The sequence below is a fragment of the Cyanistes caeruleus genome, chromosome 23 (genome assembly GCF_971803275.1).
Source record: "Cyanistes caeruleus chromosome 23, bCyaCae1.hap1.1, whole genome shotgun sequence".
In the NCBI taxonomy this organism is placed as follows: domain Eukaryota; kingdom Metazoa; phylum Chordata; class Aves; order Passeriformes; family Paridae; genus Cyanistes; species Cyanistes caeruleus.
The window spans coordinates 1,950,715-1,964,454 of NC_141723.1; the positions used below are offsets into that span (position 1 = coordinate 1,950,715).

The following is a 13,740-nucleotide window of genomic DNA, read 5'->3' on the forward strand; positions in this document are numbered from 1 at the left end:
GTCAGTATCTCTTCAGGGAGGATTTCTAACCTTTCCCTGCTCCCTTCTCTCCTTTTCCTAGGGCTTCTGCCAGCCCCTGCCACTAGGATCACCTTACAGAGCCAGGTATTTATTGTTCCCTCCTTCTTTCCTGTGTGAGGACCTTTCTTCCAGTAACACCCACGCAGCTTCCTACCTGACCCATGCTCCCATAGCCTCTACTTTGCTCCTGAAAGGAAGGAGCATTTTTGTAATAAAAAAATGTGCAGGCCTTTGCAGGAGTGATTGGAGCAAGATGGGTTTTCCCAAAGGGTGCCTGTGGTGAGATAACATCCTGGGCAGAGGTTACTCCGTACCCTGTCATTAATATTTACTCCTTGCTGGCCGCCCTCTCCAATATTAACTATGGCAGGAAGGATGGGTGGCCGAGTGTGCCGGATCATTTCTTTTCCCTGTTTCCATCCCATTGGGCACAAAGCAAACCCACCCCTGGTCCAGAGGTAGCACAGAGTCACAGAGCCAGGACTGCTGCTCGGTTTCCCCTGGAGAATCATTCACTGAGACATCCGTGGTGCCCGATGCTGTTTATTAACAGCTGCTTGCGTCAGGGGAAGGTGCCGCAGCCCTAATTCAGGGAATTGGAGTGGGTTTGGAAAGGGCAGGATCTGCCCCGTGAAGGGGGCAAGGAAGCAAAGGGCTAAAGCTGCAAATGGGTTTTTGTAACTGATTTCAGCTCTCGGGCAGCTGAGGACAAGCAGTTCCTTGGCAAGTCCCCAAGGAACTTGCTCAGGCCCCGAGGAACCCTGTTCCTACCTCTCTGGAGTGATCCCCAAAGGGGCTGTGGGCTGATTTGGGGCTTAGTTAAAGGAATAAATAAATCTGTTGCTGCTTCTCAGCCTCAGTCTGTCCCTAGCAGAATAAACGGGATATTTGAAAGGGGGTGTGGGGAGAGGACTCCCAGAAGCCCGGGCAATAACCCCAGAGCGTGTCTGGCGTAGCTGTCACCGTCAGGGCAGTGGAGCCTGTTCGGGGATTGCTGGGAACGTTCAATCTGGAAAAGTTCAATCCAGTTTTTTTCTGCTGGGCCATGCAGCATCTGGGGAAGCTCACAGAGCCCCGGGGGGATATGAAAAGGGCTGCTCGGTCCCTTCAGGGCTCTGCCGCCTCCCACTGCCCAGCGCGGCTGTTCCCTCGTTCCAGCCGGATTTGAAGTGGATTTTTGCTTTAGAGGGAGCGAGGACAGGCCGCTTCACCCCTCGCGGCCGAGGAGCCGGGGCTGTGGCCGGGCCGGGGCGGGACCGGGGCCGGCGGGGCGGGAGCGGCGGCCCCGGGGGCGGTGAAAAGGAGCCGGGGGGTGCCCGGGTGCCGCCGCCGCCGCCATGAGGGCAGCGCTCGCCCCCGGGGTTCGCCTGCTCCGCGCCCTCCCCCGGGACAGCCGGTGAGCGGGACGGGGGGGACGGCACCGGGACCGCCACTGCAGCTGCACAGAGGGAGCGGGGTCGGGGCTGGAACTGGGACAGGGACGGACAGCGGGCAGGGAGGGTATCGGCACGGCAGAGGGACGGTCTGTGGAACGGGACTCGCTCTTTACTGGGGCAGCACTGCGAGTGAGGTTGGCCCTGGAGCCGGCAACAGGATGGGAGCAGAGCTGGTGCAGGGAGCAGCCTGGCTTAGGGAGGAGGGGGTGTCATTCCACTGGAAGTGGAACCGGGATAGAGACTGGCCCTGGGCACAGGGACGGAGACTGATCCCAGACCAGCAGCGCCAGACTGGAAACCACTTGACTTGTCTGGGGACTGGCGCTGGGACAGACCTGGGGATGCAGGTGGAGGGTCCCCAGGGGCCCAGCATCGCCCTCAGGCACTGGAGCCACTGTGAGATGGGATCAGCCATCCCAGCAGCCCAGGGCTTTGGGCTTGGCCTGGGGAGGGGGAACCTGGGGACGGGAAAGGCACCCAGCAGCCTCCAGATGTCTCAGGCCTTCACACTGGAAATTCAGTGGGATGTGGCCAGCACAGAGACCTCGCCTGCTGCCTTCTCTTTTGATGAGGTGATGGGACTGCTGCCCATTTAATTTCAATTAATATTTGGAGTTTTTGGAAGCCCATTGCCAGACACTCCCCCTGCTTTTCCATCTGCTGGAATTTTCCCTGCCAGAACACTTAGGGTAAAAAGAAAAAGCCCGACACCCAAGTGTCTGGCCCAGGGGGGCACTACGTATGAAGTTTATCTTTCCCTTTCCTACTGTGGCCTTTCTATTCCTCTTGGATCAGCCCTGCAGTCACTAGCAGTGATTTTGGGTGGTTTATTCATTTTTTGGGGTGGGAAGGAGCAGTTTCTCAGCCACAGCTTGGAGCCGGCACCACGGCACAGGGAGCTGCCCTGGATTTGCAGGGCACCCATCATTGCTGCAGCTCCAGGGAGAAGTGAAACTGCAAAGAGGAGCAGAATGGGCCAAAACCACCAAAAAAAGGGCTGTTGTTTTATTCTGAACTTGAAGCAACCCCGTGACATGTCTGTGTGCTGCAGCCTCCACTGACATCCTCTGTGCTGCCATAAAACCCTTCCTGAAGGCAGGATTCTCAGAGATCCTTGAGATATACTCATCTTGCTCCAAAGTGCTAGATCCTACCTGGGATTCTCCAGGCTTTATCTGTCAGCTTTGATGGGTGCGGCATCCCCATTTCCTGAGCCCAGACTCCCCCATTTCCCTGCATTTAACCCAAGCAAAGAGGGTGAAATGGCATTTTGGTGGAGGAAGGGCAGCTGGTATTGCCCCCTGCTTTTTTTTCCAGTTTATCTCTGATTAACCCTGGGAGTGATGATGAATCAGTGCAGTTTCCACTTGTGACACCAGGAAGGCACTTGCTCACCCTGTGTTTCGGTGGGATGTAACTGCTTGAGGAGGTGGAAATACTGCTTGATGCTCCCCACAAAACTCAGCTGATCTTTTTAAGCTGCATCCTGGGCTTTTTGGAGGGGTCTGTTCACTTTCTGACCAGCTCTGCTGAGCCGACCTCCGCTTCCTCTCTCCCACAGCTATCGGGGACTGACTCTGGTACTGACCTTCCTCTCCTACAGCAGCTACCACCTCTCCCGAAAACCCATCAGCATCGTCAAGGTGAGCTCCAGCCTCACCACACCCTGCTGTGGGGACAGGGAACCTGGAGGTTTCCATATGGGGAGGGGGATGCTGACAGCACCTCGATTTTACCCCCTCTCTCTCTCCCTGCAGAGCCAGCTGCATCCCAACTGCTCAGCCTTGGGCCCAAACCCCCACAATGACTCCAACAGCACCACATGGTGCAGCTGGGCCCCCTTTGGTAAGGCTGAGCCCCCCAAGGCACCCCAAAAACCACACTCGTGGCAGCTGAACTGGGCTACCCCCATCCCCTAAGACCAGGTCGTGGCCAGGGTTTGGCCAGGGGCCACCTGCTCATTAGGCACCCGGAGGTAATTAAGTGATAAAAGTCTGTCCCATGCCCCTGGGCCGAAGGGCAGCAGTGGGTGGTGAAGTCCAGGACAGGACAGGACCAGGTCCCAGTGTGGGTGGCACCCGGCCATGCCCCCAGAAGCTGCCATGGAGACCAGGCTTTTGGGAATGGGCGACAAGGCTGAGCCAGCAGCCACGGGGATGGGGCACAAGATGGGAGCCAGGCTGAGGTGGCCCTAATATTTGTTTTCCAGATGGGGACAACTACAAGGAACTTTTTGGGGCGCTGGATAATGCCTTCCTGGTGGCCTACGCCATCGGGATGTTTATCAGGTACACAGGGCCTTTCCCTCCACTCACCAGTTCACACCAGTCTGGTGGAAGCTGGTTTCCATTGGGATGGGGTCATGCTAACAGGAAAGCAGCCAAGGATCCGCTCAGGATTCGGGTACTGGCTCAGTGTGATAATGCCCATTGGTGGCATCACCTGTGGCAGCTTTGGTCATGCTCTTCCCTCTCTCTGCAGCGGCATTTTTGGGGAGCGCCTCCCTCTGCGCTACTACCTGTCGGGGGGAATGTTGCTGAGCGGGTTCTTCACTGCCCTCTTTGGCCTTGGCTACTTCTGGAACATCCACGTCCTCTGGTACTTCATTGTCGTGCAGGTGTGTTGTGCTGGGGGATGCCCAGGCTTTATCACCACGGCCTCATCCCGGTTTTTCAGTGACCTTCATGGATTGGGGTGGCCCAGTTTCCGAGCAGGGGAGCACTGAGTACGTCCATTCCCCGCAAAGCCTGCTTGTGCGTGGTGTGGGCGTCGAAACCAGCGGGTGTGCCCGTCTCCAAGCAGTGCAGGCAGCTGGTTTGGCAACACCAGCCACTCCCAGTTTAGCCATGGCAGCGACGCAAACGGCTCCAGGATTGCCCCAGCAGGGAAAAAAACAAACAAACCAAGTGTTTTCTTAACAGCTTTGGAATAGGGGTGGCTATTTTCGAGGCCAGTTGCCCAAAACAGTGCAGGGGCTCCATGGCTGTGGTCGGTGCTTGCTGGGTGATGCTCCCCATCTCTTGCCAGGTCTGCAATGGGCTGGTGCAGACGACCGGCTGGCCTGCTGTCGTGGCGTGTGTTGGAAACTGGTTTGGCAAAGGAAAGTGAGTTTTTGTCTGATGTGTCCCATGCCAGTCCTGGTCCCTGTTGACCCTGGCAGCCACCTCAGTGCCACTGACCCGGCTGTGTCCCCACCAGGAGAGGTTTGATCATGGGCATCTGGAACTCGCACACCTCTGTTGGCAACATCTTAGGGTCGCTCATCGCCGGTGTCTGGGTTTCCTCTGCCTGGGGCCTGTCCTTTGTTGTGCCTGGCATCATCATCACCCTTGCAGGCATCATCTGCTTCTTCTTCCTTGTGGAGTGTGAGTGTTGTGATCTGGAGCACAGCAGACATCCAGTGTAAAATATACAATTTTCCACCTTGCCCGGCTCTTAAGCATTTATGGCAATCCCAAATACTTATTTCCAGCCTGTGGCTAGCAGGGATGTGGATCTGACCACCATGGGGATGGTTGGCATCATTGGGATTGTCCAGGCAGGCTCATCCCCCATCCCAGTCACTCCTCTGAGCCTGTCTTTCTAGGAACGCCAGGGAAGTCCCTTGGGTTTTTACTGGGGAAGAAGGTACCCAGAGATGCAGCCTAGACCTGGGGGTTCCCAGCCCCTGTGAGATGCTGGAGGGGGAGCAGGTGGAGTGGGGTTGGTCCAGGCTCTCCTCACAGGATATTCTTTGTCCCTGCAGACCCTGAGGATGTTGACTGCGATCCACCTCTGCACCACGTGAGTCGCGCCGATTCCCAGCGGGCCTGGCCTGGGCTGGGTGTCGCTCAGGGCACAGTGAAACAACTGGGTCATCAGGTTGTGATGGCAGGAATTAGAGCAATGTTCAGTTGTCACAGGGGATGGTTGTTGATTTTGCACTGGGAGCATCCTCTAGGTCATGCCCCAGCAGCAGAGCCAATGCTGCAGCCTCCTCCAGCTGAGAGCCACATCTGCTGTTTTGACTTGATTTTAGATGGCCTCTGATGATAATCCTGGAGGAGTGACCATCAGTGAGAAGGATCCTGAAGCAGTCACCTCCAAAGAGGGCCCACTCAGCCTCTCAGGCCAGAGCAGTGTGGATCACTCCCACAACCCCAAGGAGCCAGCTGAGGAGCCTGAAGCCATCAGCTTCCTTGGGGCACTTCGGATACCTGTGAGTGTGGGGATGGAGGAAAGAGCAAAGCCAGAGCAACTCAGAGCCTCCACAGGGCAGAAAATGGGAAAAAAACCACTATCCAGAGGAGGTGAGAGGGAGGAGGCTCCTCTGATGTCCCCTCCTCTCCTCCCAGGGCGTGGTGGAGTTCTCCCTGTGCCTGCTCTTTGCCAAGCTGGTGAGCTACACCTTCCTGTACTGGCTGCCCCTCTACATTGTCAACGTCGGTGAGTTTTGGGGACAGTGAGGCAGGAGTGAGCCTTGCAAAGGAAACATCTTCTCACCCCTCTCCTCTCCCCCACAGCTCATTTCGGTGCCAAGGAAGCCGGGGACCTGTCGACCCTCTTTGATGTCGGGGGTATTTTAGGTTTGTTAACAAACGGGGGTGGAGGGAGTGGATCAGGGATGATTTAGGGACAATCCTGGCCTTGACCAGCCTTGGCTGGTGCCCCCCACAGGCAACACCAATCTCTTTCCCCTAGGAGGTTTATTCAGTGTTCACAGCACTCAGCAGGCAGCAAACACCCCTCCATTTTATTTTGGCATCCATTTGTTTTAATGACCATCATAGCCTCTTTCCTCAGGTCTCACTTTCTCAGGCTCTCCTTTTCCTACAGTTTTCAAGCATGGAAGAGACCAGAGTGGCATGGAAGTGCTGAGAAACCATCTGCAGGGAGGAAGTGGAAGGGATAAATCAAAGCTTTTCACTCTGATAATATTATGTTTCACCTTGGGGGGCATACTGGTCAGAAGATGAGGGATAAAAGAGCATCATGTTGGATTTTGGGCTGAGCCAGGGCAAAGCTTTGCCTTTGGGGCGGTGTGACTGACACCTGTGACTCTTTCTTGTAGGGGGGATCTTCGCCGGCCTCATCTCTGACTACACTGGCGGCAGAGCCACCACGTGCTGCGTGATGCTGGTCATTGCTGCTCCCATGGTGAGCTGTCACACGGGCTCAGAACCCTGTCACGAGCCTTTCCTCTGCTCTGGCTCCTTTGAGTCACAGCTGCCTTCCTCTTCCCAAGTGCCCGGGATAAGCTGGTCACGCGTTTGGCTGAGATGAGAGCTGGGATTGATTCACGTGCCCAGATGTTCCTGGGAAGGATGTCCAGCTCTAGGGGCTGGGAAGGGATTGCAGAGACCCTGACAACTAAAAAAACCCTGTAGGTTTTTCCATCCTTCCATAACTCTGCTCAAAGCCTTAAGAGTCCCACCGAGCCGGACCAGCTTTTGTCTCTGATTTTCATCCCAGAAGCCCCCATGCCAACAGCCTCATGCTCTGCTGGAGCTTGGCTTGGACATCCTTCCCAAGCACCTGCACAGAGCTCATTTGGCTTTGCTTCCACAACATGGCTAATTAGCTGTAATCCAATCCTGGCTGGCTCCAGGATGGGAGCCTCTCCCGCTGAAGGAGCAGGCACACACTGGGAAGCAGAGGGGCTGCGTCACATCCATGGCCCCAAGACACCACTGGGGCAAATTATGTCTGGCTGCAGTCTTGGGAGGCAGCAGAGCTTCTTCACTGGCCATAAATTGTGACAGCACCTCTGTTTGCCAGCTGCCAGGTATTTCATCATGCCAGTGGGATGCAGAGGACAGGGGTGCACTCAGCCCCCCATCCCAGCTGGTGCTCGGCATGAGCAGTAATTCAGGTCCCCACATTCTCCATCCTATCCTCAGGGTACTGCTGCAGGGAAAACACTTGGTAAAACAGCTGGAATAGCCATAACTGGTTCACCTTGTGTCTCTTTTCCAGCTGTTCCTGTATAACCACGTGGGTCAGAATGGCATTGGCATATCAATAGGTAAGGAGCTCCATGGTGCAGCCAGCTCCTGTCACTGAAGTGGTGGTGGAAGACACTGTGCATTCACCTGCCTTTATTCCTCCTCTTGAGCCAGGCTCCTGAATTTGGGCGAGGGTGGTGTTGGATGAGTGTTCACTGCCTGCTGGGTGGGATCGTCATGGGAAAATGGAGATGCACAGGAGATGGATGCATGGGATAGCAACGTCCACACATGGGCTGGGGATGATGGATACAATGTCCTGCTGCTCCCTGCACCTAAAGACCTGATCTCTCCCTGGGTACCTGTGCAGGGATGCTGATCATCTGTGGTGCTCTGGTTAACGGGCCCTACGCGCTCATCACAACAGCGGTGTCAGCAGATTTGGTAAGAGGTGCACTTCAGACCCCGCCACGCTGCCCTTGCACACCCAGAGGCTGTTCAGGATGTTTTGCTGGGATTTTTGCACTTTTCCTTTGTTTTCCAATACCTCCAAAGCCCAGTGGAGAAGGGCAGAGCTGTCACACCTGGTTCTGTGCTCCCCACTCTCCCCTGAACACAGGGGATTTTCCTGTTGTTTTTTCACCTTGGCCACATGGCTGTGTTTCAGCTTTGCTGCATCTCCCTCTGAGCACAAGCAGAGTGGAAATATTTGGTGGCAAATCCCCTGGGAATTTCTGCCCGCTGTTGGTGATCCAGGTTTTGCCATGGTTTGGCTGCAGACAGCATTTGAGTTTGATCTTCCCATCCCTGGCTGCGTCTGACACATGGAAATTGCAGCCTGGGACATCAGCCTCACTCTGGGATATGCCAGCCATGCACCCCAAAGCTGCTTTTGCCCCTTACGTTTTATTCCTCCATCCTTACAGGGCACCCATGAATCTCTGAAAGGAAATGCCAAAGCCCTTTCGACTGTCACGGCCATCATCGATGGCACGGGATCTGTTGGTGGGTATGGCTGGGGGTGCTGGCTGTCCTGGTCCCCTCTCGTGTGTGAGCAGGGGCTGACGTGGCTCGTGTGCCCCCGCAGGTGCTGCGCTGGGGCCGCTGCTCGCGGGGCTCATCTCTCCCACAGGCTGGAACAACGTCTTTTACATGCTGATAGCAGCTGATGTCCTGGCTTGTCTGGTAGGTCTCTCCTCAGTAGGACTCCTTTCTCTACCCTGGGGTGTCACAGGCTCCCTTTTAGCTACCTGCTCACTGGTGGAGGGCACAGATGGTTCTCAGAAGACATCCAGGCACCGGGCAAACTGCAAAGGCCTGCATTGGCTCCAAGCCTCTGCTTCCACTTGGCTTTTCCCAACAACCTCCTCCTTGCACAGGTTTAGTTCATATGATCTTTGCTAAGAAGAGCTGTAAAATCGATCTCCCGGTGATGGAAATACTCATGCCAAGGCTGGAGGCTGCAGTGCCACCAGCCTTGCAGCGATCCTCCGCCTTTCCTCTTGCAGCTCCTTGTTCGTGTGGTGGTCAAAGAGGCCCGTGGCTGGTGCGGCTACATGGCGAGGCAGAGAGGGTACGTAGTTGCCACCCCGTGGCAGCCTCTGGTCCCACAATACCCAAACACGGTGTCGGTGCTGCTCCAGAAAGATGTTTGTTATCCCTTGCTGTCGCTGCTGCATCTTCGCGCGGGCATCGCGAGGCCGTCTGCCCGACGTCTCGCTCCTGTGGCCACAGAGACATTTCCACCTCCAGCCGAGGCAGCACCTGGGGGATTTTAGCCATCTGCACCTCAAAAAGCACGTGGGGTTCTAAACACAGCATCCTTGTGTCTTTGTAGCTCTAGTGTGCAGCTAACAGAGTCAGTGATGGATGGGAAGTAGCTCGGTGTAAGTATCTTCACTTGAGCCCTGAGGATTAAACGCAAACACAAGCTTGATTCGTTCTGATTCCGAGTTTCGCTTTGCAGGATCAGCCTCCAAATAACCACTCCCCCAATCATTTAGGGCTGAGATCAAGATTTGGGAATCAAGAGGTCAAATGGGGAGTGTGGGATGGTGGGAGGGGGTGGGAGGAAGGGGGGAGATGTGGATGGGCAGTGCATCCTTGTCTCCGGCTGACTTAGGAGGTACTGGCCCAGGTGCCCAATCGATTGGGATTGATTAATGCACTTGAAACAAGTGAATTTATAGGCTTTGCCCACCTGTGCTACTGAGCTTGATTACACACAGCCAGGGCTCACTAATCAAATCTGTAGCAGAATCACTGCAGTGAGTGTATAAATAATCTCCAGATCAGCGCTGGCCTGGCTCTGATTGCCACCACCATCCCCATGTGACATCTAGAGGAAGGGGCCTCAGCCGGTGCTGGCAGTGGGGCTGCCAGACCCCGACCCCCTGCGAACATTTTGTCCCTTATGTCTTGTGTTTGCAGGTGAAAGATCAATAGTCTGGGCCTCGTGCTGCGGTAAGTGCAGCCCAAATCTCCTTCTCCGGCTGCCGGTGGAGGGCTGCCAGGCTCTGCTCTCTTGTGCCGGGGCTGGTTAGGGTGATGGCTGTCCTAGGGGTTGACAGCACCCATGTTTGCACCAAGTGCTGCCTGGTTTCTGCTGGGGGAAGCAGCTGGCTCAGTTTGTGGCAATACTGCAATGTCTTGAGGGCTTTGGGGAGTGTCTCTGGAGCAGCTTGCAGAGAAGAGGCACAAACGCTGTAGGATTTTTGGGGACATTTCATCTTTGACCAGACAAAAGAGTGGCTGGATCTCCTTGCACCTGCTTCTCCTCCTTGTGGTGCGGATGGGGCTGGGCTTTCCCGGCAGAGCTGTTTTCCCTTTCCATCTCCAGCAGCGTCGCAGTGTCCACCATCCATCCCAACCTCTGCGGGACGATTCCTTCCGCCCTGAGCCGCTGGCTTCTCTCCCCGCAGGTTTAAGGAGTTTTGATGCACCCCCTGCGAGCCGCCCCAAGCCCAGAGGGAGGAGAGAGGCTGGGGCACACACACCGGAGCGCGGGCGTCTCGGCAGAGCTGCAGCCCAGCCTCGGGCACGGCCCCACGGGCTCACTGCCGCCATGGGTTTGCTTCCAACGGAGGCAGGGGCGAGGAGTAGTCAAAGGGCCCTGGCCAAATGGTTTTCTGGGTCAATTCTTCACCATCGGCCGTTTTATTAATAAAAACATGCAAAAACTGTGTGGCCGCTGCATGCCATGTCCTGACGGGGCTCAGATGAGTCTGTGAATACTTGGGGGCAGTGATCACACCCCTCCTCTTGCTTTCCCCCACATGCAGTCTCTTGTTTGTGAGCCTGCCCCATCCAGATGCTAGTTATTCCAGGATCTGGATCAGGAGGATGATGCCAAATCACTTTAGGCACTGCCTTCCAACAAAGCACTGCTTATTCTACACAGGGAACATCCCTGGGCTGAGCCCAAATTAAGCTGGGTTTACTCATCCCACTGCAAAAAAAGACAAAACCCAATGTTTTTTCCTGATTATTAATATTCCAAAATCATATCATTTAGCTCCAAAAGAAGAGCACCACACCACGGTGAGCTGCTAACACACTCTGCCTGCTCTTGGTCCGGTGCGGGCAGCTGCTGATCTTCATTAGACGCTTCCTAATTAGGGAGGTCCCCAGGAGGTGCCGCTGGCTGCCAGCCCTGCAGGCTCCCCGGGCAGGGATGGGGCTCAGAAGCCCCCACGGTGTCAGATGACTGAAGGCAGGACCAGCTGTGCAGCCAGCTGTGTGCTCCGGGGGCCGGGGGGCGACTTTGATGTGTGTGGAGCCGGGGCATGTGGGGGCTTGGACCCCACGGGATGTGACTGCATTCCCCGGGATGTGTTTCCATCCCCCTGGCTGTGTTTCCATCCCCCTGGATGTGTTTCCATCCCCCGGGATGTGTTTGCACCCCCCGGGATGTGTTTGCATCCCCCTGGATGTGACTGCATCCCCCCGGGATGTGTTTCCTTCCCCCCTGGATGTGTTTCCATCCCCCTGGATGTGTTTCCATCCCCTGGGATGTGTTTTTATCCCCCGGGATGTGTTTGCATCCCCCCTGGATGTGTTTCCATCCCCTGGGATGTGTTTCTATCCCCCGGGATGCGTTTCCATCCCCCTGGGATGTGTTTCCATCCCCCTGGATGTGTTTGCATCCCCCCGGGATGTGTTTCCATCCCCCGGGATGTGTTTCCATCCCCTGGGATGCGTTTCCATCCCCCGGGATGTGTTTGCACCCCCTGGGATGTGTTTCCATCCCCCCTGGATGTGTTTCCATCCCCCTGGATGTGTTTCTATCCCCCCTGGCTGTGTTTCCATCCCCCCTGGATGTGTTTCCATCCCCCCGGGATGTGTTTCCATCCCCCCTGGATGTGTTTCCATCCCCCGGGATGTGTTTCCATCCCCCTGGATGTATTTCCATCCCCCGGGATGTGTTTCCATCCCCCTGGATGTGTTTCTATCCCCCCGGGATGTGTTTCCATCCCCCTGGGATGTGTTTCCATCCCCCTGGATGTGTTTCCATCCCCCGGGATGTGTTTCCATCCCCCGGGATGTGTTTCCATGCTCCTGGATGTGTTTCCATCCCCCTGGATGTGTTTCCATCCCCTCTCCCCCCGGGGGTCGCACCCGGGCAGGCTCCGGCTCTCTGCCCAGGGCTGGGGGTTCTGTGTAAGCCTGGGATAAATTGTAACTCAAATTGACTTCTCCTCCTTGGATCTTGACCCGAGAAGAAAACATCTGGGCCTGATGTGATTTTATTAAGTGCTGATTTCATCAGCAAAGAGGTAAAAAAGCAGGGGGGGGAGGAAAAAAAGGAGGAAACTTTCTGGCCAGTTGGACCAGCTCCCTGTAAACCTCTGAAGGTGATGGAGTGGCCCAGGGGAACAGGCAGCTTGGAGAGTGGCAGCTGCAGGTTTGAGGTGGCCAAACACTGATGGCTTTCAATCCCTTCCACTCTGACCAGTGATGCCCAGTGGGCCTTGGAAACTCGCTGGTTTCCTGAGGAAAAAAGCGAGAAAAATGATGGAGGAGGCAGAGAAAAACACAATCCCCAACTGCCATTTTTCCCAGGGAAAAAAACCCCAATCCTGCTGGGCTAAACCCTGATGGGGAGAGGTGTCACAAGAGGATCTGTCCTCTGCAGAGCCACAGGACTGACCCTGCAGCGTCCCCAGGCCACTGGCTCGTGGCACAGGTGGCCTCTGCGGGCACAAGGAGCTCTGTGATGCTTAATGACCAATCTTTTGTGGAGGTGGGGGCTCAAAATACGTTTTCAAACAAAAAATCCCATAAGTCCTCACACATGGGGGATTATTGCAACAGCAAGTTGGTTTGGGGGTTCCACCCCCTCCCCCCATTTCTTCCTTTTTATTTTTTTTCGCCTTTCCCCCCTCCTGTTTGTTTTTTCATCTGCTTACAATTTTTCTGGGACAAATTTAGGCCTGGGTCGTGTCCCACATAGGACTGGAAAGTCTGAACAGCCTTGGCTCTGCTGCCAGGAGTGAGGAGAAAGGGCACACAGCCCACGGCAGTTTTAAACTTCAAATAAAAAAGATCCAAATGCCAAAGAAAACTCCAGATCTCACTGAGTTTTGGAAGTGAAGGGTGAGTGGGAAGGCAGGGAGGGGATCCCCTGGGTGCACCTTAGCCAAAAAAATTGTTTAAATGGAGCTGAGCTCCTCTGGGAGGAGGCAGGAAGAGAACTTGCCTTGTTCCTCTGCTGGATTTTCCTCTGCCACCATCCCCTTTGGCACTGAGAGCACGGACACATGTCCACCTTTGTCTGTGATGGGAAAAATGCCACCTCAAACTCTCAGGTTCTTTAGGTTTGGTAAGTTTTTCTCTAGGTGACCACAGCAGTGCCCCTCACCAGGAGGCAGAGTGGGAAAAGGCTGCACAGATTTTGGAGGAATGCTGCTGGGAAGGTGGAGAGGTGGCTGGGGCACGGTCTGTAATTACCTATGCAAGGAGCAGCTGGCAAAGGCTGAAGGGCTTTTTAATTAGCAGCCAAAGGCAAATCAGGATCCAACAGCAGGGAAGCTGAAGTCAGCAAAGTCAAGGTGGAAATCTGAGGGCAGTTTTTCCAGCGAGGGTAATTAAGTGCCAGCAGAGAGCAGCGTGAGACATGAGGAATTACCGTCATTCAAGGACCTTAAATCAAGGAGAGGAGTTTCCCCTGCAGACACTCCTGCTCCTTCCATCTCTGCTTTGGCACTGCTCCCTCGGGCAGGAGGGAGCAGCTGCCCTCAGGCTGGCACTACCTGGGCACAGATCCTGCTGCAGGGGCATCCCTGCTCCGTCCTAACGAGCCAGGCAGAGAATTTAGGGGGGAAAAGGGGCTGCTTTTGCAGCTGACCTGAAAGCAGCCA

The 13,740-nt window shown here is 55.4% G+C and overlaps 1 protein-coding gene across 3 annotated transcripts; it reads left to right on the forward strand.

Annotated features, from left to right (window-relative positions):
- Positions 1 to 1,289: 1,289 nt before the first annotated feature.
- Positions 1,290 to 10,563, forward strand: SLC37A2 (solute carrier family 37 member 2). Of its 3 annotated transcripts, XM_023941504.2 has the most exons (20): positions 1,290 to 1,417; positions 3,019 to 3,100; positions 3,215 to 3,302; positions 3,667 to 3,745; positions 3,939 to 4,074; positions 4,485 to 4,561; positions 4,656 to 4,822; positions 5,203 to 5,240; positions 5,476 to 5,655; positions 5,792 to 5,882; positions 5,960 to 6,022; positions 6,508 to 6,593; positions 7,413 to 7,461; positions 7,752 to 7,825; positions 8,308 to 8,386; positions 8,469 to 8,566; positions 8,890 to 8,954; positions 9,219 to 9,267; positions 9,812 to 9,844; positions 10,303 to 10,563. In XM_023941504.2, exons 1-18 carry the CDS (start codon positions 1,359 to 1,361, stop codon positions 9,259 to 9,261), a joined length of 1,554 nt encoding a protein of 517 aa, XP_023797272.1. In that variant the 5' UTR covers positions 1,290 to 1,358; the 3' UTR covers positions 9,262 to 9,267; positions 9,812 to 9,844; positions 10,303 to 10,563. The 3 variants fall into 3 exon arrangements, with proteins under 3 accessions (XP_023797272.1, XP_023797273.1, XP_023797274.1); XM_023941505.2 differs by lacking the exon at positions 9,812 to 9,844; XM_023941506.2 differs by lacking the exons at positions 9,219 to 9,267; positions 9,812 to 9,844.
- Positions 10,564 to 13,740: the final 3,177 nt, after the last annotated feature.

What these genes read in the sequence shown, in the direction of transcription:
- SLC37A2 (XM_023941504.2), top strand. Translation starts at nt 1,359, where the DNA reads ATGAGGGCAGCGCTCGCCCCCGGGGTTCGCCTGCTCCGCGCCCTCCCC. An exon ending in TGGCATTGGCATATCAATAG is followed by an intron (nt 7,462 to 7,751) that starts GTAAGGAGCTCC and finishes GTACCTGTGCAG; the next exon opens with GGATGCTGATCATCTGTGGT. An exon ending in CAGCGGTGTCAGCAGATTTG is followed by an intron (nt 7,826 to 8,307) that starts GTAAGAGGTGCA and finishes CCATCCTTACAG; the next exon opens with GGCACCCATGAATCTCTGAA.